This window comes from Temnothorax nylanderi, unplaced genomic scaffold, assembly GCF_030848795.1.
Source record: "Temnothorax nylanderi isolate EJ_2023f unplaced genomic scaffold, tnyl_v1.0 TNYL_tig0017_pilon, whole genome shotgun sequence".
Classification (NCBI taxonomy): domain Eukaryota; kingdom Metazoa; phylum Arthropoda; class Insecta; order Hymenoptera; family Formicidae; genus Temnothorax; species Temnothorax nylanderi.
This window is the reverse complement of record NW_027249079.1, coordinates 1,665,112-1,688,263: the sequence shown is the minus strand read 5'-3', so window position 1 is coordinate 1,688,263 and position 23,152 is coordinate 1,665,112. Positions and strand designations below refer to the sequence as shown.

The window sequence follows — 23,152 nt, the reverse complement described above, 5'->3', positions numbered from 1 at the left end:
GCAACAGTTTCTGTCGCCTTATTTGCCTCAGGCGCATCGCCGACAAGTCGTCGAACTCTTCATAACGCACTCTTCCGACTTGGGCTTTCATCTCTAACCCCTTCTTTCTTTTCAATCAAAGATCCTTCGTCCTCTTTTAATTTTTTTATCTTTGATTTACCTCTACCTGTACAAAATACACTTTCCTCTATCCAATTTTCATTTGTTTTTCCTATATACTCTCATCTCTCGCTCTCTCTCACTTCTTCCTATTCGTCATTTTCTCCATACGTCGGCATCCTTGAGACGCCACGTTCGGTTCCTTTTCTTCTCGGTATAACCATGAAAACATTTGACGTGTAATAAGGCGACGCGTCGAGTAGAGGCTAAGATCTTATTTAGCCCCGAGCACTGGCCTGTTATTAAAGGAATGCTGAATTTAAGGGAAACGAAAGTGCTCGTTAGGTGATTACGCGCGGAAGACGCGTATCAAATTGGTACGTAATACCAATCATACCTTCGCACGAAACCATTTTCTTCATCGTTCCGTCGTCTTGAAATTGGCGCATCTTTCCGAAGGATTTTAATTGATTTGTCTCTAAAAAAAAAAACGCATTTTCGAGATACGTCATTAGGGGCCGCGTCTTGGTATCTTTATGTAATTAAATAAAGTTTGAAATTACGTTCATTTTTTAGAAAGATTTTTTCACCTCAAATCACCGGTAGTGGCAATTAAGTCCTCGATGAATCGTTTAAAGGACATCACGTGACGATAGTCGTTTTAGTGTTTTAGACTTTCCCAAGCTCACGTTTAAGTCAAGTACCGCACGTCAAACCCTCCTTATAGTGTGTGAACACGGTGGTCGCTACAATAACGTTGTTCGATCCCTCGAAAACCGCGGCGCGTTCAAGTAGTCTCGATAAGTGCACTTCGAACGATCAATCGTTCACGCCTGTATCGGTAAAACTAGGAAATTCCCTTCGTTCTGAAAGTTAAGCCATTGCTTTGAACTCAGTCGGGCATGCTCGGTAACATTTTTTAAATATATGATAATAGGACAATTTGTTGTTTCTTTTGTTATATATACATAATTAATGTAAATATATCGAATACCGGGAGATAGTAACTTTAACTAGCAGTCACCCTTCTGACTTTTTCTACTCCAAGTCTGTACGTTAGGCAATGTCCCGCTGTTTCGCAGCCGCGTTCCCCACCGTTTGGACAAATTCGATGCTATCTCCGAAAATCGCCTTGAATGTACCAAGACGCGAATAAAGGAACGACAAGAGATCCGATCTCTTGACGTCGCCGATTGGAAAAACCTCGACTGTTACGATTTTCTGAATAGATTCGAGCTTCGTTTACTTGCAGCGTCTATTCGTGGCATTTAGGTCTTACTTAATCGCAGAATGCCTGGTGTATCGGGTTTCGAAAATCCCTGACCTCAGTATAAGGAAACTGGTTGACATGCGACAGGTATTTTCCAGATTTGATCGACTATATTTAGTTTCGTGCGAATTTAAATCGAGGGGGGATATTTGAAGCCGAGAAGATTATCGCGGTATTGAAATTCATAGAATTTCCTAGTCAACTGTCCCTCCACAACTTCATTTCCATTCTTGTAAATCGATAAGCCGGAAGTCACAGAATTCGACAGGTACTCCGCGTACGGGTGCTTTTAATACTCCCATCGGTAGCACGATAAAATATTTCTATGTCCTTCGTTCTTGCCGGCAGGCGTCCAGTTTCCTTCGTGTTCGCGCGCAAATGCAAAAGGGATTATTTAGCCTGGCGAGGTAGATCGAGTGCATTCGCGTGAGATTTCGTGAATATCTAATCTCGTGCGATTCTTCCTTCTTCGTCGCGTATCCAACTGACATTTTAAGGACGTGCCGACGACGCGTGTTGGTTTATATACGGGCTATTTGAGGGCTGGCGAGGGCATTCTTAGGGCTGTTTCTCCACTGTGCTCGTTGCACAATGTAACACTATCCCCCTTTGTAACAGCGCAGCCTTGGAGTGTCTTTAATGCGAAACCGAGCATGCTTGCCGCCCTGCATTATTTTTTCATGAATAATCCCGTTATGAGCATCTAAGAGGCCGGAACTTTAAGGTGGTGTTTCACTTTTGTTCGCGTGTATGAGCTTGTCAATGCGAATTCGCAGACATTCTTTTTAATTTGTCCAGAATTTTACGAGATAAATGTTCCCAAGTTAATCAATTTGCGTCAAATCGTTTGTTGTCTCCGAAATATTTTGGCACACGTTAGATATCATAGTTGCTCGTATTAATATTCATTGTCCCTCCGTTTGCAAGCAAAAGTGTTGGAAACCCAGCGCATGTCACGGATTAGGGAAATTTATGTAGGATAGAACCCTATACTCGATGCTCGTTATTTCCATTTTTGTCACAGTAGTGTTTCGCGTGAATCGACCGTAATTTTGGAATATGTTCTACGTTTACCTGACAGACACATTGTATGTGTATATATTATTCGAACGATTCTTAAATTTTTATAAAAATAATTGTTTTATAAGTATAATCGATTTTTTAAAAGAAGCTATGGATCTTTCAATTCGGAAATGGCTAATTTTGGTCACGCTCGCCTTCCGGACGGCTTCCTATTAAAGCAGTAGCGAATGCACGCCGAATTTCGTTACAATCGAACGTTTTGCAGTAAGGGGTGTGTGTTTCGCGCTCACAATAAGTCCCTGAAGTGTCTTTAGCACGTACAGTAGCGCGCCGTTCAATGGTCGGTGCTCACAAATGCGCAGCGGGGTGTCCGGGGCCTCTCTCGAGATTCGCCACTTCGATATGAATGTCGGTGATCGGGAGAAAAATTAATGTCTACTCCGTCACGGCTCCGAACGAGCCCTCGCGGCCAATACTTTACCTCGTGGATCGGGACCTAATATGTTTATTGCTGTGAGAATGTCGGCCTCGGATAGGTAGTAGATTTTTATCTGCCAGCGCCTTTTAACTCGTCTCTCGTAACATTCAACGACGACAAAAGCGTATCCGGACTATCCGGATTCCCTCTCCGTTTGATTCGGCTTTCGTTTCTGAATCTAATGACGTTCCTTTCGGTGTCGTAATTTTTCATACTGCTCCAGCACGTAGTTCGCCCGATATTTGTGGAACTTTTTGTGGCATTAAATAGGCGCTTTTACGTAAATGCCTAATTAATGCAAACAAAAGCGGGTGGGGTACAAATCAATTCCTGATTTATTCTTTATCATCAATAGAACGAATTAAATTACCAAATAACTTCTTTGTGAAATATTTTTGTAATACGATACATATATGTATATATAATAATGCATATAAATAAATATAAATTAACGAATGCGTTATCATCATGAGTTATGAATATCTGCTGCATATGCTTTTGATTAATTATATCAAGATAATATTCGAGTGCATTAATTAAGGTAGTTCGATGATGAAACAACTTTTGCCAAAAGTGATAGGTTTTATTTTTTATATCGAAAGAAGGAACTCTCCTGAATCGATTAAGCCCAGAAAGAAGATAATTCACCGTCCCGTTCTCAAGATATTAAATTTCAAAATTAAGTGGTTTTAATGATTTTAACATTGGTCTAATAGGAAAAGAGGTATAGTTTCCTATGAATAACACGAGTTCGCGAAAAATCTTTTGCCACAAATGTCCGAACAATATATATCGATGGAAAGAGGACACTGTGAGAAAGCCTATAGTTGACGGTGAACACCATCCACCGTACAGTTTTTTTTTAAATTAATAATTAAAGTTGAAAACTAGTCAAGCGACGCGTTAACACACACTTTATTTTAATCTATTTCAGGCAAAATATTATTCTACAACGTAAAAAGTGTCGGCTTAGCCCCGGTCTCCCCTACTAATGGTCTTTTTACGTCGTTACGAAGCTTTGCGATGCGTTATTCTATTTTTTAATAATCATATAAATAAAAAAATCATAAACATTGTTTTGACTTCGGCCATTCATCATCGAACTACCTTAATTGATATCAAATTGGTTATTGATATTTCTTTTTTTTTTGAAAAACAAAATTTTCAGAAATGCAAATTATTTTTTGAAGGATCATTCCATGTATAATATATTATTTCCCTATGATAAATTATTGGGTTGTTTTACCATAAAAGAAGTCCTGCAAGTCTTTTACAATTCCAAATTCGATAGTAGCACTTAATAGTTATAAATTGAACAGAAATATAATAAAAACTTTTATAAAGCAGCGGCAGGCAATTATATTTATTCTGCAAAATGATAAAATAAATTTTATATAATACAGTATATTTTTTCCTTTTTTCTTTCATAGTTCTATCGATAGAAACGGTCTCTATACAAGGTTATAGGTCTGCTTTGCGCAAGCTGAAGGCATCTGTTGGGTTAAAGAAGAACTAAAACTGGGGTTATTGATTTTAAAAGATATTAACTATACACCGAGTGAATAATAATTATAAATATTTAATTGGTTTTATTTTCTCACTTCTCTCACTTTTCTATAGAAGTATTCTCAATAGAGTGATATAGACTATAAAAATAAATAATGAAAAATATATGAAACTAATTTATTCATTTATTATATCTTTCTTGATTTAGACAAAATGCAAAAGGCAAATAAAAAATTTCGTGGGCGAACAATCGCGTCGACCGCCAATCAATTTTTGAGCGCTCAAGAGAAATATATTAAAATACCGATAGTCGACAATAAAGAGTTAAGGTAAAATATTCAGAGGTGTGCTTGCTATATTTTTTTATTACTCGCAAATAAGTTGACTTATATAACTCGTTCCATCAATCATTATCCATTTTTTTTCGCGTGTGAACTTAGGAAGGATTTAATCGAGCGCATTGAAGCTGTTACGCTGAAAATAATAGAACATATATCTACCGGGCAGGCACCGTACATATCGTATTTTAGCGGCCAACATGTTATTTCGAAATCCAGCGTACGTGAAGAGAACGTTTATCCAGAATGCTCAGTCGATCCTCGAACGGAAACGATGTCCTTCAACGATAACTTAACTGATTTTGCCGAAGAGCAAGAAGCAGATGATGGAGATAATTCTAAAAATTCGGGAAAGACAACCGTCGACTTCGCGGTGAAAAGCAGCAGAAATAAATTTGTTCTAATGGCAGTACTAATGGCCGAGGCTCATCGTTTGCTGTTAACAAACACGACTAAGACCAGACGATCGTTTTATTACGATCTGAAGAATGAGACAACCGGCGATTTGGTACCTGATCAAAGATACGTCGATCGTACGTTGAACGATGTCGCTAATTTATTAGAATGCGCGCCATGGGATTTGAGTGAGTTTGCCAAATACTACTTAATTAGGAGGACTGTATATATATTAATTAAAAATTACATTGAAGCGATATAATAATAAATATGAAAAAATGAAGAATATGAGACAAAAATCGATAACTAGAAGTCCTTCCAGGACTGCTGGCAACGGCTAAAGGTTTGGTGGCAGGAAATATGACCATCACACTAGTCGACAATCAAGTCATTGATTGTACGATACCGGGTGGCGCGCCGATTCCGCAGATTATTTCGAACGTAACTTCCATTCGTCTGAAAGCCGATTTCGTCTTGGTCATTGAGAAGGACGCGGTCTTTCAAAAATTGCTCGAGGAAAACTGCACTCGCGCTCTAAGATGCATTCTAGTGACGGGAAAGGGCTATCCGGACGTAGCTACGAGGATGCTGGTCAAAATGCTATCCGAGAAGATGGACTTACCGGTTTATATAGTCGTAGACGCGGATCCTTTCGGCGTAGACATTATGTTAATTTATCGGTAATTTAGTCGAAATTGCTTCGTTATTCTTCATCAGTTTTTTTCATGTATAAAAAAAAGAGAATATAAATTTTCTATAATTTTAGCGTTTTATCATACAAATAGTTAAGTATGTTAAGTATAATACAAAAGTTAAGAATGTCGTAATTTACATGATTTTTCAATCACAATGCTAATTTAATTTTTGTGCGGGAAATATTCCATTTTTATGTTTCTATTATACTGGGTTTCCGCAGCTTCGGCTCGTCGACTCTTCGTAAAGAAAACGAGACCCTGGCTTGTCCTGATGCGCGTTGGCTCGGAATCCATCCCTCGGAACTGATTACTATAGGAGCGAAAACAATTCCGCTCACCGACGCTGATCTTGTAAAATTGAGATCCATCGAAGCCCGGAGTTACGTAAACGAAGCTATATCGAAACAACTGAGTACATTGCGTAAGGGCAAGGCAGAAATAGAGGCAGTGTCCTCTTTTGCAAAGAACTTTTTTACTGCGACGTATTTATCTTACAAAATAGATGGCCAGGATTATATTTAAAGCGTAATATATCTGATAAGATTTTTGAAAAATTATTAGAAAAGTAGTTGGAATTATTAATTCTATATAATTGTCGTCACGTTCTCAATCAAAGGAAATATGAAGAAAAAAGAATTTTAGTTAATATTTTTATAACAAATGTAAATCATTACTTCAAATAACTTCTCGCTTTTGTGTGACCCATGCTTCCGGTTGAACAACTCTTTCGGAGAAGCTATCGTTACTATCCCCCAACGTTATAAGCTGCGGACTTTTATGAAACGAGCCTAGATATATAACACTGCTGTCGGACGACCGTCTCGATGGGATGGGAGATTCAATCAGGTCTGTCGTAGTTCCTATCTCACGAAGGCTTTTCGAACGTGTCTCGTATGGATGTTCGTGCAACCTTGAATATAGTCTCGACAATTTTTCAAATAACGCGCACTATAGAAAGAAGATATATTTTAATAAAATTATATTTACCGATTCTCCGAACACTGCTTTAAATTATCTGAGGAAATCGTGCGTTTCCTTTTTCTCGTTCGACGAGAAATCATAATTTCTTAAACTTGCTGTAAAGTCTGGATGTCTTAATTATTATACGCTGTCAAACGTCGTCTGTCAAAGATGCAATGTTGAGGAAGAATTAAGAATACTTCAGATAATGTAACAGTTTATTGAAAACACTTTATCCGCCCAATGTCCGGGCCGAGCTCCGCTGATATTAAAAAACGCAGAATCTTAATAACATGATTATTTCGTGGATGTTACGTGGAAGGTAACTTGGACGACATTCACGAAATCGGCGGGCGCCACGTTATGAATCACAAACGAAGTTAACTGCATTTGCTTTTGAAAATTCTATATCGAGTTTGATATCCACGCTTTCTTGTCAATCTGTCAAATTGCAAAAAAGGATTTGAAATATTTTTGAATAAATTTTAATAAATTATGATGATTGAAATAAAATCACAAATAGACTTTGCAAAATATTTAAAATTTCGAAATAATATTTCTGATTTTTATTAAGCGTGCAAATTCAGCGGTAAGTCTCTTTGAAACTGTTTAAGAAAAGTTACCTTTTCTTCTGATAAAAAATATTCCTAAAAAATCAAAAGTACAATTTCCAACCTGCATTATAGCTCCTGGAGGTTTATTGCTTACTTTTTTCGACATTACCGTCAGTACAAGCCATTGATTGACCGATTTCGTGGATGTTTCCGGTGCAGGTCCGTGCGAATATCGCCAAAAATTGAGTAGAAATAACTTTCCGTGCCCGTTCCGCGTTATGAATCGAAGGCGAGTATCGATCGAGCAGCTCGAACGACATCAATGGCTCTCATGGAATGTGTGTCGAGCATTTCGATGAAATGGATATAAAAAACAATCTATCGAGACTCTCTTTCTCTCTGCCGAACACACCGAGCGGGCACAGACACGTTTGGAGCTACAAATCGTTGAAAAAAAGCGTCGCTTATCTTTAAGAAGTCAATTTGTAGTCTCTTTGTCGCTAGCTGTCATTGATCGTCAAACGATTCAAAAAATTTTTTTAATTTTTTGTTTATCCTCTTCAAATATGAAGAAAAAGAGACCAAAAAATTGGTGAATTATTTGAAATTTATATTTTTTTAACAAACATCACAGATTCTTATAGATAAAATATCGTAAATTTATTTTTTCTGTGAAAAATCAGTGAATATATATATTTGTGTGTGTGTGTGTGTGTGTGTGTGTGTGTGTGTATAACATACTTTTAAAAATCTAAACTACCGGGTTTAATTAACGCGTTTTGTTTGACGATCGTTCCGATCGATTGACTATGCGACGAGTGTACTTAATTCGCTTTAATTTATTCATGCGTTCGCACGGGCCTAATCCTTATATTGACTTTCGCGTGAGAAAGTTATCAGTTTCTTTTAATATATTGCGTGTATATGTGTGTATTTGCGTGTATCTTTATGTATGCCCATACGAGTGTATTTTTCATTGTCTTTTACGTTTTTTTTTCTTTTTTTTTAGCGGCAATAATACGTTACCAAAAGCTATAGATACCCTTATGCGCTGCTACCAAGGTTTCTTTGTTGCGATTAATTTCATAATTCGCATGCTTGTGTTGCGTGCCTGCCTTCGTAATAATTTTTATTCCGATGCCCTATGCTTACGTTTAACGATTTGCCTCACTTTCTGCCGTTATTATATTTAATAATTGATTGTGATTTACACACGCATACATTCTCTCGCTCTCATTCGCTCTACCATTATTACTCTTTTTTCCCCCTCCCCATCTCTTTTTCTCCCTATGGCTCTCTCGCATTTCCGATTCCAATCGATCGATCAGTCACTCTCTCTCTCCCGCTTCTTGGGATCGAACCATTCGCGTTTCGATCGCTCGCGTTATATTTATTCGGGAATAATTGAAAGCGATATTGTTGACAACGAACATTTTGTTTCACTACAAACGACCATTCATTTATCGCGAAATGGAGGAATCCGGTTAAACCTAACGTTTGTTGCGCATTGTACGTTGCACGTTAATTTCATCGGAAGATTCATTACACCGTATAATTTTCAATGTTTAACATCGAAAGATAGCGAAAGAAGATTGGAGCAAATCCTTTCTAAGGATAAGTCCATTCAACGGATAATTTTTCGAAGCCTCCATTACGCGTTACATCTTTGTACTTTCTACAGTCGACAGCGGGCACATCATCTCGACCTAACGACCCTTCGCATATTCTATAATACTTTTATCCTCGCAAAAATCGCTCTCGCAAAGTCTTCTCGGTCGCGACAGTTTGAAGATACTTCGTAGCGGTTTACAATACGCCCGAACCGTAGCGATCATTCACGAGTATTCATTAAAATTATTAAGTAATTTTCTCTTCTCTCCGTTTCTATTTATTATCGTTTGATTAGTTGCACTAGCCTTGATTGTCGGCATTTAAGGGCTGCTGGTATACAATGCAGCATACACATGGCGACGTGCGCCACTTCCTCGTCTGAGCGCGCCTCTTTTGTAATTAACATTCAGGCTCGTAAATTATCTTATTTTCGAACTAGAAATTATATTGACATATAGTCTCGAACGTTATCTGCGATTTAATAATATTTTTATAACGAAATCATTTTACGTTTGTTAATTAAAAAGCTGTAATCCAATTAAGATAATTTGTCTCATATTATAGTCTCAATAAAGGTATTTCGTCTCAATTTATGGTAAAAGTGTCTATAAATATTCTAATATTTATTAGAATTAAGCTTAAATAAATCAACAGTAAATTAAGTCATATATTAGTTATAAATTAAAAGACTCGTAAAGATATATACAGAGAATATCTAAGCCTATAACGCAAATGAATTGTAAGGCAATGATTCTCGAAGTGTTCAGCTTTCGATTTTTGAAAGCTGTATAAAACGTATCATAAAAACGTCGACGCTGCCGCAGATATTTCCGAGACGTTTACGAGCTCTGTTGTTCTTCAACGACGTCGCGTTCATAAGGTTTCCGAGCGTTCGCTTTTACAATAGTGGAGCAGCGAAATCAGTTATATGTGACAATAAGCGTACGATGTCTCGCCATATCTTGTCTTCCACTGTTCCACCTGAAAGTACGGCATAAGCAAGCAAGTACTCGGGAGCCTCAACGTCGTATGCCGATCGCGCCTGATCGATGATCGACAGCTAGTCCTGACGATTGTAAGTATATCGTCTGTTTAGTGTAGTCGTTCATCCATTCGGGATCGATCGATGTATTTCGAAGAGGTATACAATGAGTCTGATACCCGCACCTTCGACGAGATCAGCGTTCTCACGTGTGCTCCGACAAGCATATTTTCGTAAATCTTGTCGAAAATCGATTATTTAAAAACAAGTGATATCGCTCCTTTTTATCTATGAATCACTTACGATTTCTGCAAGCATCGGCGCGGGACCTCGTCGAAGGAGCTCCACATTTCTCTCTTCTGGGTGTATATATATGTACAAATATTCAAAATTCAAACGGGTAGGGAGAAGGGGGAGGGGCGGGTCGAGAGATGGGGGTACTAAGGATCTGTGTGGAACAACTTCTTACGCGTGTAACAATTATGATACATAGAACTAGGCGCCAAGCTGTACAACACAAAACTCACAGTAGCCGTCCGGATTCTATATATAATGGTAAATATACGTCGATGCCTGTGGACGAACGTCACCGCATAGGCGTAGATACTTTTTCTCCGTTTAAAATCGGGGAGGCACCAGTGACGTAGCTAGAAAAAAAAAGGAGAACGTATGAGACGGAAGCTTGCAAACTCTTTCTTTTGCGCAACTCGATTCGAGAGATCTTAGATCTGGGATCCTCAATACCGCCGTAAAAGCGTCGATCGCGGTCCGCAGAGCCGGGTCCCCCGTCTGGAAAGTGGGAAATAAAGAAAAGTGCAAGTTTGCAGACTCCCGATAAGCTCTGTACGTTGAAGTGTTATATAATCCGTATTAATCTCGTCTTTAGTCGCTCGCTACGAAATCTCAGGCCTTTCCTATGTGAGCGCCTTTGGGACTTGGAACACAGCAAGACGTTAATGACGAGCTCGCAAACACTCGGCGTCGATTTCACAACGTTGTCCCGATGGCGCTACGCGAACGACGCGAATTTTTGCAAGCCGTCGATAAGCTCCGCATGTATAGTAATTCGGTCTGCGCCTTCGAACATGCGCCTCGTCTTCTCTTCGTTCGTTTCTTGAAACTCGCCCGATTTCATGGCATGTACGCGCGTTTGTCCCTTTAGTACTTTCGCGACATGTGCGTCATCGTCGAACAAGTCGCTCGCGCTGTTCGGTGAAAATTTACGATGACTGATTATGGAACTATCGAAGATGTTAAATTTGCGCAGGAAACGCGAGCGGCGTTGTTCGATAATGTACAAAAATTCCGTCAAGGCGATTCCGTCTCGCTCCTCGTTTTCATCGGATATCCTTCGTGATTTCTAGATTCTCTCGCGATGTCTGGCGATGTAAGCATCGCTAGATGCGCTTCCAGAGAGAAAAATGAGTGGTTTCCTCGTAGTAAAGGAATCTTTAGGCAAATGAATACGTTATAACGATATTGCTACAAATGTCACTTTACTCTCATGTTTTCAATTCTTTCTGTCAATCTTCGTCTCTTTGCCGTATAAACTCGTACATACGCACGTCAAACGGCGTTTCTTCTTTTCTTCATTTTTTCGATTAAACGATTGTTCTCGCTCTCTTCCTAACCAACGGTCTGATTTATATCGCGATTCAGGCTCTAAACGAGGAAATCATCCCGTTTACGAGTGTAATTGCCGTGACCTCGAGGACGAGTCTCCGTATTAACGTCCGTTCTGGATGTATCGGAATTAGACGCACTAGAGACAACAAAGGGTTCTTCGGCTTGAGGCACTAGGAGGGATCCAGGGCGAGGCACTCGGCGAGGAAGTCCTCCATGGAACGATAAACGTGGTCGAGCACACCCCTCAGGGCGTGATCTTCGTTCGCGTAACTCTTTTTCGAAAAAGGAAGCGACAATTAGCTCGAGTATTCTTCGACGCATCTGCGTCGTTCGTTTCTCGTTCTCTTACCAGTCTTACCTGATATCTAAAGATCACTCCCGCTTCGGACAAAGCCTTGGCGAAGGCAATGCCGTGCGTGTAAGGCGCTGTAAGGTCGGCTAGGCCATGAAGAAGATAAAGGCTGCCACTGGGTACCAATCTCGCCCGTTGCGTAAGATCAGCCTCCACGTAGCCCTTGTAGTTCTCAACTGGGGCACCGAGGACTCGTTCCGTAAACGCGGAATCTGCAATTGAGGGAACCGATTTATTAGTAATGTCAACGAGGTATTTCGAGCAGAAGGAAAATTTAGGCGAGACGCACTCGGCGCATTTTTGCAAAATTTATATGCTTACTATAATACATCCAATCGGCGATTGGATTCACCGCGACGCCGCACTTGAAAACATTTTCCTGGCTACCGAGGACCATAGCGGTCACGTATCCACCGTAACCCCATCCCCATACGCCGACTCTGGTGACGTCGAGATACTTGTGCGTTTTCAAAAGCTGTCGCAGCACAGTGAGCTGATCCTGTACCTCGACGCCGCCTATCTTCCTAAAGATATCCTTCTTTCCCTGACCACGGGCGCCGCGTACGTCCAATCTCACATAGACCACGTCGTTGTGACTCGACATGTACGTTCCCCAATCCATCTGGAACTTGTCGGTGACGGCCTCGCTGCCGGGACGGCCGTTCACCTCGACGAGCACGGGAAACGCCGCGTCCCTGAGCTCTTCCCGCCACGAAGGAGGCAATAGCAGTTGCACTTGAGCCCGCCAACCTTGAGGTAGCGGCACCTGCCAATCATTTCGAGTTGTACCATTGGTATAAAGTTGATCGAGATTGAGACGGAATCGGGGCAATATTAAATATCCACCTCGAAGTTTCGCCTGGTAGGCAGTGCCAGCTCTGACAATTTGTCCGCCCGTTGTAGTCTTGTGTCGTACAGCACGCGAATCATCTTATGCGTCGACATCATGTGCACGCCGGCGAGAGGAAGGCCGGGACCTTCGCAGTGCAGTACGTAGTAACCCTGCGTGTCGTTGTCTATCGACGGACTGACCGAAGCACCGAAATGTGTGCAATTCGTATAATAGAACCTGCAACGTCCAATAAATTCGCTTGTTAATTTTGCACGACCGAGAATCGATTACATCGGTTCATCTATCTTTCTTTTTCATAAGCCTTGCCTACTGCTCCAAAGAACGTCTCCAAGATCACATGTCACGCACAACGGTTCGAAGTGACGGGGATCGTCCGCGGCGGGATCGCGTACCACGTAGAGATGTCTCTGGCCAGGTTTCTTCTCTCTAGTGCCCAGATAGTACACGAGATGCGCCTTAGTGTCCCACGCCAAGATCTCGCTCACCTGTTCAGAAAGCACTCACGCGATTAAATTTTCTTTCATTCTTACGTTATTTCTTAGTATATTTTTTATATTATATTATATTTCTAACCATTATATTACATTTAATTCTATATATTATATATCTCTTATTATTCCTTATAATTCTACAATAATTCATGATTAGATTTCAGAATAAAATTCAATTTACAGTTTTATATGTTATATATTTTGATAAACGTATATGTCCTGAGTCTTGAAACATTTTTTATGTTGTATGGCATATAAAACAATAAATAAAGCTCTATTCTAAATTCTGATGCAAATTATCCTTCAAAGTGCGCTTTATAACTCACGATATTCCGATTCTAAAAGCCGCTCACCTCATAACGACCATGGGAGAGCACCGCTATTCTTTGTTTTTTTAGCGTGATGTGTTTTATATGCGTGAAATGCTCCTTGTCACCTTCCTGCACCGTGGCCAACAGCAGAAAGCTGTCGCCGTCCGGAGCGAAGAGAGGATGCGGTTGAGCATCCAGCCACAGTCCTTCGGGTGCTCGTTCCGAATGAGTCTCCTCACATTCCCACTTGGGAGCGCGGCAAGCCGACACCATAGACAGGTTCTGCATCCTCGTCATCCAAACGACGGCGATCTGTGAAGCGTCTTCGCCAACCCAGCCGGCCGATATCAGATAGTAATCTCTGAAAATATCCGCGAAAATGAATTTTATTATAATATCGGCTCATGAACGAGCGAGGCAATATCCTGTGTCGTTGTTCAATCTTCTAATACTAAGTATATATATTCTCTAGGAATTATTATTTCGCAATTAGGACAAAAGAATTCTTCAGTAATTTGACGTACTGTTCGTCCAAGAACGGCGGCGGCCTCAGCCTGTTTTTCGGTAGCCACGTGACGTTCCCAGTACTATTGTTGTTATTTGCCGAGCTTAAGTTTCCAAGTTCCATGACCCACAGTTCGACCTCCGGATTCGGCCAGCCCGGTCTCGGGTATCTGACCGATCTGGAAGGTGGAAAGGATTTGGACGCGCTCTGGGGATTCGGAGCGGCTCCGTCTTGACCCGGCATATTGAACCAAGGGAACTCCAACGCGCTCACTCTGGTGTCGTTGAACGTGGCATAGAGGATATGCGTGCCGTCTGGGCTCGGCCAGATCGCTTGCGGTCTCGGCAGCACTTCCTCCTGATACAACCAGTCGGGCACGCCGTTGTAGATTATCCCAGGTACGCCCGTGTCGGTCAAGCGAGAGTCCTCCGTCGCGGCGGGCCCCAATCTAAGAAAAATGTCGTTCTCGGAGATCATCAGGATATTGGACGTGTTGCCCAACCAGGTGGCATGTTGCAATCGCGTCTGATGCATGTATCGCGATGCTTGGAGGCGAAGGGGTGTATGATGGCTGGCAAATAAAAAAGATTATAAAGTCGAATGTATGATGTAAGTTATATTTAGTGATTGTGTTTTTATACAAATATATTTTTAGAGACGTATTCAGTGCGGACAATAGTAATAAAAAGATTCAAATAAGTTAGAAAAAGAAAGGGAGAACGAAAAGTCATAAATTAATATTTTTTAAATTATTTTTGTGTAGCAAATTTATATAATTATATTTATATATATTGATCAAAATTGCACTTTTATATTTTGATTATTTAAAACACTTACTCATTCGTGACATCGTAGACAGTGTAAAGTGCGGTGAAAGTGTTCCGAAAGACCTGCAAAATCATCGACTTCTGTACCATATGAAATATAAAAGGATCGGGGAAAAAAGAGAGCTCACAGTGCAAGGGAATGTGTTTTCGATAGCGATAATCGACAGCTAACTGCAACTAAATTGCGCCGCGTCGTATTACACGTCCGAGCGTTATCGATAAGCGACGGATCAGAAAGTTAGGATGCAGCTGCCGCGCGAAAAACTTTCCACCTGAGAGACTTCCACGTTTAAGCTACTTACCGGCTTGACATTGTGCCTGAACAATACGTAACGTAGATCGGCGCTGCACTCGTAGCCCTGTGCGTTTAGTTGTCTCTGAAAGCAACATTTAATAAAGATTACATTACTTTCTGTGCAATCCCGAGTAGAATCCGCTCTTAATATTACAATTAAATTCGAGAGCCAATTGTCTTGCTGTTAAAAGCTTTACGAAATACTGTTATCTTATCGCAAAAAATATCTTTTTCAATCTTTTATGCACTGTCATCAAATCAATTTTTACTCTGATATAATGTTAACAATTTTTTATATATGCAGTATTTTGTTTATATATTTCTTAAATCGTCATTTTAAAATCTAGAGAGAGAGAGAAAATTTCTTTGAAATTCACTTTTAATATCCAATATTCATGTTTTTACAAAACTTATTCTACTCGCGATTTAAATGTTGAAAAAGAACGGACCTAAATTAAGAGATAAAATGTTCTCATATGTACACATAAAAGAGAAGTTGTTTTATTATTAACATATATCGCGCCCGAACACCTGTGTTCTGACTCTTCGTTTTTTCTTTTTTAATCCGCAAGGTAATTTTATATCTCGCAATTATCGTTTGCAATGATAATTGGTTTTATAATTGGTATAGCGTCGCGGGTTTGTCGCGTTTAAGCTCAAATCGCGGTAGCATCGTGCGAATAGATATTACACGAATATCGTGGCTGGGAGTCGATACTTGGTATTCGAAAAAGCTTCGAGACGAGCCGGACGCGGCGTGTCCTGGTGGACGCCAGATCGGATCAATGCGCCGTATACACTTGTCTATAACGTCGCCTTTCGGTCCGAGAGGGAAAAAGGACGCAAATTTGGAACCTGTCCAGACTAAGTGGATCGGCTCTTTTACGCACGCACACTTATCGCGCTACCGAGATCGATCACTCTTTCTGTCTCGTTATAAAGCCGCTTCTCTCCTTGTTTCTCTTTTTTCTCTCATTGCCTATCGGATCCGCTATGGAAGCATCTTGCATATTTCATTTTCTGTAATTTCCCCACATTTCTGTTAATTTTTTTTATCAGGAACTTGGCGCGTTAAAATTCTCTAAATGATATTATCAGGCGAGAACGTTTAATCGTCGCTTCTTCCCGCTCCGAGCTAGTATCTATTGTAATCGAAATGCCTCTAGACACAGGTGGTATCGTTGAACCCGAAGCGCAATATCGCGCAGTACCTATCTAGAATACCTCATATTTACCCCGCGCGTGCTTGCAGCACCCGAGGTAAACCGTGGGATGCCCCGGATTCCATTTTATATGCGGTCTAGTCTTTGTTTCGCAACGCGCCGCGAGGCACACTCGGCTAGTTTGCCAATCGGTAGACCAAAACTGACTTCGATAAAGGGTTCGGCTTATACCCCATATTCTACATAAAAATTTTCTCCATACAGGAAACGCTCGGGAACGTTTGACTGTTTATCGATTAGAAATTTACCGGGAGCTCGAAAAGGAGAAAATACAAGCTGAAAAAGCAGTATTTTGCATAAAAATACATGTTTTCTTGTAGACATGTATTTTTGCTTGCGTTCTCCGAACTTACTTCTCGAGGGAACTTTAAACTATTCCACAGGAAAAATTATTTGCTTCAGCCTGGTGGTACATATATATTTACCTCCGCGTTCGGCTGTTACCTTTCCTTTATATTCACTTACGTAACAATAAAGAAGCTAAATCATAAATGGCTCAAAATTAGAAACTATTCTTTAACTGAGAATTTTCGAATCCTACAAGTTAAAAATCTATAAATTCATAAGTCTACCCCGCTATTAATCCTGTAAGCAGAGAGAGAGAGAGAGAGAGAGAGAGAGAGAGAGAGAGAGAGAGAGAGAGAGAGAGAGAGAGAGAGAGAGAGAGAGAGAGAGAGAGAGAGAGAGCGCTCACATATTTACTCCTCTCTCCTGTGATTTATTCCTTTTCGTGTTCCTTCATTTTCGCATTTGCACGTTCCGCAGGAATATATCTAGCGTTTAGGCAGTTAGCGCGTAATTATCTAGCGAGTGCGAGGGTCATGTCTCCAATTAATTCTGGATAAGCGCGACAATAGCTCGGTATCGGCGGATTAGATACCAAGGGAGCTAAGATACCTCGGTGCATCACTAATGCGGATATTCCTGCCGCGGTTGGTGATTTAGGGCTCCGCCGAAATCTGATGGAAATAACGGTCTTCTCTTGGCCGAGTGGCTCGGTTCCGGCAGAGGGTTATTATCCGGTCACATGAATGAATTTGGCATCCGTTTGCAAAAATTAAATAACTCGTTCGCTCGAATATTTCCATTCGCAATGTATATCGACCGACTTTATTTGGCGTGATATTCTAAACAAGATTTGTTTATTATAACGCGAACTAATAATCTATATAAAGACAGAATTGATTCTTTAAATAAATATATTTACTTTAGACAGTATATTCGATAACTCTTTCAAATAACAATTAATTTAATATTATTAATATTTGATTTTGACGATGATTGAAATAATAATTACGCATGAGATGGCACATATTCAGAAGTCCAAATTAAATATAACTTTCAAATTTGCATAACCGACCGAAGTTATATACTCAACCATCTCATCTTTTACGTCTTACAGAGTTTGGCGCGCGCGATTGTTACATAATTTAAAAACGGCATTTTGCATAATTAACTGCGTAACAATTGTGTAATCATCTCGTAGAAGTTTTATCGTCGAAGACGCTAATTAACAACGACTCGCCGTTGGTTAATTAAATTATGAATTCGAATAATTTAACGCTCTTTAGATTCCAAAATTTGTACGTTTACTCTATTGATATTGATATTATATATTGATTTGTCGTTTACAATAATTTAGATATTCGATGACAAACATAGATTTGATATTTAATATTTTATGTCCAAATCATCCTTTTCATCAAGATTGCAAGTTTATAAAACATCGAAACGAAATACAAGCAACCAAAGTTAAGTCGTACTAATGATTTTTTAACAAGCTTGTTAATAAATAATAAATTTCGAGTCCCTCGGGAAGGTTTCAAGTTTCTTCGCCTTTTAAATTTCTATCCCTTAAAGTGACTTTAATCTTCTAATCCCTTACCGTCGCGTTAGAGCAACAATACTTTCTTTCTTCATAAATAATTCTTCTGATACCTCGATCCATGAAACTCTCCCTTTCTCTTAAATAATTCCAATTATTTTCTTCTCCTTAAATGTATCTACCTATCATATCCAGTTTATATATCATTAAGTATTTAATTGAGAAAAATTCTTAGCCATTGCCATTAGAAAATCATCTTCTGATTTTTAAATCATATTACAAATCCGGCCTTAGGATGTTTATTTTATATATAATATAACGCAGGATTATTCAATTAATAAATGTAGGTCGTTATTTTATAACTTTTCGGAACAAATTTACGAATTGGAAATTTATCGTCATGGCACGACGTGATAACTCCTCTGTGTTTGTAGAAAATTTACGACCCCACGATATATAATATCACCGGCATCGTTACGCGACTCAAAATGCAAAGAGCGCAGTGGCATGCACTATGTGTATACGTACAAGCGTGTGATTAGAGACTAAAAGGGACACGACGTTGTGGCGGGTGTCCAGGAGGGTGAGAGAACCATCGTCGGCTTGATAGACGAACTTTTCATGGGTTATCCAAGTCGGTGGTAACCTGTGCGGTGTCAGGTCATCACGAAGGCACTCGTCTAACGTAAGACGCCTGCCACTCCAGTACAGGAGCTCGTCAACGTATCTGTAAACACATCAAATTAAAAAGAAAACAAATTTAAGTACAAACTTTTTCAAGTATTTATAACAAATGAATCGAAATTATTTAGCCTTGACTATAAGAGATACACACTTGAGGTTAATGTCTTTTATGTTATTAGCGAAAAAGAGTTTTATATCATCTTTCTCTCTACTATATGTCTGATCTGAATTGGGGAGAATAGATTACTAAAAGTTCAAATAAAAGGAAGAGAAAGAAAGCAAGTAACGCGAACTCACCCGAGGAGATAAATTGCCGTGACGATGCCAGCGATAACGAAACCGATGACCAATAGTGAGAAAACTATACTCCGCCAATTGTGGCCGCCATCTCCGTACGTTAAATCCTGTGAAAGAAGATAATCTCACACGTAATTATCGGTTGATCCGTCAGATCGATCGGTTATAGTGCAGAAGCGGATTAATACAAGAGAACATGCAGATTACGAATGTAGAGAGAGAGAGAGAGAGGTCCAGAGGATAATTAGAGGAGGATTTAATAACAATGTGTGGAAAATGAGCGATCAACATCACTCTAAAGATTCTATATCTAAAGAATATCTACACATCTAGAATATTTCCACTGTGTATATCATGAATATGTAATACATATTACATATACATATATAAAAAAATACTATATATATGGATATGTCACAATCACTGTATAATATTTTAAGAATGTATTGTCGAGATAAATTATACACAAACACACACACACACACACACACACAATATGTATAAAAATTAAATTATTATTACTATACTCTACAATTTTTTACATCTCGGAAATTATGTGTGATTTTTTAATATATTAAGAAAAACGTGTCGCAACATATTCTCGCGGTATTTTAATTTTATTTTCTTCATTTGTTAAAATTACACAATTTTGCTGCAGCCGGGACATAAAATTTAGGAAAAAGGAACTAAATTAATTTACGTAAATATTCTTTTTTTTATAAAAAAAAAGATAAATTCTATTGTTAAAATAAATTGGATTTAATGTGCGACAATACCTTATTTATACCGAAATTAATTTGAAATGCGCAAGAAATGGTATGCGGTGTGCATTTATTTTAGAATAAATTAAATATTTCGTAGCAGCGACATTTTCATTCACACGTGGCATTCGACTCTCAGCGCTCGTTTTTCGCACGGCATATAGTTTGTCGTTGCGTATATACACGGTCATCGTTCTGCCATTCGCATATTATCGCACTTACCCTTCAGAACGCGCAATCATTTCCTGCGATTATTACAATTAGCAATTACCAGTTCAGACGATTAATTATCTTCCGCAATAACGATTCATAATTGTATGGAGGCTATTTATCGAGAAGCAGGTTTTCCATGAATTATCTGTCCGAAATAAAGGAATCAAAGCGATCTGAAATGGTAATTATGAAGTATTGTTTTTGAACGATATTTACAGGCGAGACAATTATTTAACGACGCTATCTTTCATATTTTATTGCGCTTTGAATTGTTCATCAATCTAAATATAATTCGACCATCGTTTTCGGATGGAGAGCGCGGAATAATATACGAACCGCCGGACGACTCAAATAACTAAAAGCCGAAAAAGCCGTTGTACGGGATGATTCGCCGGAAAAGAAAGAAAGACTCCATTTCGCGCGCTCGTCGGCATAAGCCCACATACTCTTTTCCGGCTCTTTTTCGACTCGACGTAATTTCTTTTGAGAATATCATTTGTTCAATCAGACCTTCTTTTACTACCCGTGAAATTCTGATCTTATCGGATTTTGAAATTCGCGATAATGCTTCTAGACGAATTTTTCTTTACAATAAAATCGCGATATGATTTCGTAATGAAAATGTGTAGCGACGTTTTGACGCGACTATATTATCGACTTCTCCCACTCGATTCATTGTTAATCAGTCAAAGAGTTAACTCGCTCATTGTTCATCTAGTTGAGACGTTTCTTGCGAAAATATCGTGCTGCCGTTTTTAAGAACGGGTTTTATTCTCGTAGATCATAAAAGCGTTTTTGGGGTCGCGACGTTCGATCGTGCCGTCAAGTCGCGCGTCGTCAAGAATATCGCCGTTTTCGATCGCTCTCATGGAATACGTCACCGGCTGCGTTATGCATATTGCATACGAGTTATGTCCGGCGCCTTGTATAGTCGGCCTTCTGTCCACCGGCACCGGACCGAATAACACGTGCAAGCGGTGCAGGTCATGTAATACAGATGAGTCGCACCGGATTTCGTACGAGGCCGTGAGCTATACGATGTGCCGATCGTTATGTATGTACCTGTTAGAACCGCCCCGCACGTGTTCCTGCACGCGAATTTGCTCTCGCTTTAGGTAAACGCGAGAAAAGCGACATTTATCTTCGATCCATTTGGAGATCGGGCGAACGTTGTCTCTTAAAAGGAAGACGAGAAAAAGATTCGTCGACAAACGCGTCTTTCACGCGAATAATTAAATTACACGTCGAGGTAGTTTCCCTAATCGATTCTTGCTGTATAAACAGTCGTTTAATTCAAAAATTGATACAGCCGTGTATCGCGTGATATATACTTATTCTCCTCTCTTGTATTTACTATATACGTTTGTAAAGTTCGCGACAAGACAGTTACACAGTTGCGCGGCACAAACATCATAACTGCATCCTATTGCTCGAAATAACCGTTAGCCTTGGTATTGAGAAAATAAACGTATAAGAGAGAGTACCGCGTTTTTCCCTCTCTTTCTATCTTGACTACGCGCCATTAGCGATGCAAAGAATTCCGACCTGGAATATAGTTTGAAACGATTTATCTCCTCGAAATAAACCCCCCCGTTTTATCTCGGATATCGGCGATAATGATGTTGCTCCGAACTAGACAAACGATCGACCGTGCCGCGCCGCGGCCGCGTCGATTGGCCGACGTTATGCCGCGCGGTAATCGCTTTTGGACGACCCGACCTGTTTATCCGGATAAATAATCGCCGATGTCTCGTTCGAGCGATTCGCCATTTCCTTCCCCGACACCCGGCTCACTTCTTTCCTTCTCCCCCGCCGATCGATTTGCCGCCTCTTTGAATTCAAAACGCATCGCGTCGCGTGCACGTGTGCGGCACGAGATATATAGAGGTGACCATAAATTCGCCCCCCGCGCGCCGCGCAACGCGACAGCATCGGACTTCGCGAGCTGATATCTACATTGCGAAGTGTTGCACGATGCAGACATTATTTCGCGAAGATTCCCGCTGCCTTATACGGCAATAACGCGAACGGTGGAGATAGAGCATTCAATTTTTATCACCCGCGTGCAAGTTTCATACATCAAATATTATTCCGCGGTGTGAAATCAGAGCATATAGCTCGAGCTATAAATTGCTTACTGTACGTACGAATGTGTTAACAATCTTTATGTACATAGCAAACATATACATACATACAAGTATACATGCACGCGTGAGTATGACATAATCACGTCGAAGGTCAGAAAGTCGAGATAGTTTTGGATGATAAACGATATTGTATGTTATATGATATTGAGTGTTAATATGACAGTGCTGGTTCCTAATTTCTTTTATTCTCTTGCCGAGCAATTACATTTGCTTGGTCATCTTTGCTTTCATTTATGAGAAGCGTTTATGGGAAGCGACTTATATATTGAATTAAATAATATACGATGCCGCTCGCGTATGGTGCTAACGTTTATTGGTTTTGTACTTTATTTTTCTTACAGTTGACTTTATCATATTCTACGAAAATTGAAAAATCTTGCGACAGAAAAGAATTATAACTAAAATAAAGATATATAACAATTTTTTTCACAAAACAAATGTTTGCAGAAAATTAAAATTACATAAAGAAAAAAATTATTCGATATTAGCCGCCGAATTTTGTTCAATATATCAAAATTTAATTTTTATCTGTTTCAGCTGCATTTATTTCATTTTTCTCGAGATTTGACACATTAATTTTAAATAGATGCAGTTAAAGAAAATTAATCTTTTTCAATGCAGTAAATATTTAATTAAAAGAGAGAGATAAGAGACCTGTTTGCTGCAGACATTCGTTTGTGTGACGAGTCGCGTTACGGAAAAATAGAAAGCAGTTCAGATGTGATGCGATATTACCGCTTTTAAATATACTACCGTGCTGTCGCGTAAATACGCGCCTTTACGTGACTCCTGTGCGACGTCGCACCAGGAACAAATACACATGTTTGAAT

General features: G+C 39.6%; 3 protein-coding genes across 7 annotated transcripts in view; 2 read left to right on the top strand and 1 right to left on the bottom strand.

Moving 5' to 3' along the window:
- The window catches only part of Vari (MAGUK p55 subfamily member vari), a 139,474-nt gene that overhangs the window by 31,363 nt on the left and 84,959 nt on the right, over nt 1-23,152 (top strand). The window lies entirely within an intron of this gene.
- Nucleotides 4,590-6,327, top strand: Mei-w68 (meiotic W68). The gene is made up of 4 exons (XM_071698894.1): nt 4,590-4,705; nt 4,817-5,298; nt 5,433-5,790; nt 6,027-6,327. Exons 1-4 carry the CDS (start codon nt 4,590-4,592, stop codon nt 6,325-6,327), a joined length of 1,257 nt encoding a protein of 418 aa, XP_071554995.1.
- The window catches only part of LOC139768693 (A-type potassium channel modulatory protein DPP6), a 64,083-nt gene continuing 47,896 nt past the window's right edge, over nt 6,966-23,152 (bottom strand). For 4 of the 5 annotated variants that reach the window (XM_071699142.1, XM_071699146.1, XM_071699143.1 and 1 more), the window contains exons 3-13: nt 19,202-19,308; nt 18,749-18,947; nt 15,180-15,254; nt 14,888-14,940; nt 14,070-14,621; nt 13,588-13,906; nt 13,050-13,228; nt 12,737-12,959; nt 12,212-12,656; nt 11,897-12,102; nt 6,966-11,810 (exon numbers count right to left, since the gene is read on the bottom strand). In XM_071699142.1, the coding sequence (XP_071555243.1) occupies nt 11,709-11,810; nt 11,897-12,102; nt 12,212-12,656; nt 12,737-12,959; nt 13,050-13,228; nt 13,588-13,906; nt 14,070-14,621; nt 14,888-14,940; nt 15,180-15,254; nt 18,749-18,947; nt 19,202-19,308 (2,460 nt within the window). In that variant the 3' untranslated portion in view covers nt 6,966-11,708. Of the gene's footprint in view, nt 11,811-11,896; nt 12,103-12,211; nt 12,657-12,736; nt 12,960-13,049; nt 13,229-13,587; nt 13,907-14,069; nt 14,622-14,887; nt 14,941-15,179; nt 15,255-18,748; nt 18,948-19,201; nt 19,311-23,152 lie in introns of all 5 variants that reach the window. The other variant, XM_071699147.1, reaches the window with a different exon arrangement.

Coding starts and splice junctions, on each gene's coding strand:
- Mei-w68 (XM_071698894.1), top strand. CDS start 4,590: ATGCAAAAGGCAAATAAAAAATTTCGTGGGCGAACAATCGCGTCGACC. Junction 5,299..5,432: donor ATGCGCGCCATGGGATTTGA/GTGAGTTTGCCA, acceptor AAGTCCTTCCAG/GACTGCTGGCAACGGCTAAA. Junction 5,791..6,026: donor GACATTATGTTAATTTATCG/GTAATTTAGTCG, acceptor GGGTTTCCGCAG/CTTCGGCTCGTCGACTCTTC.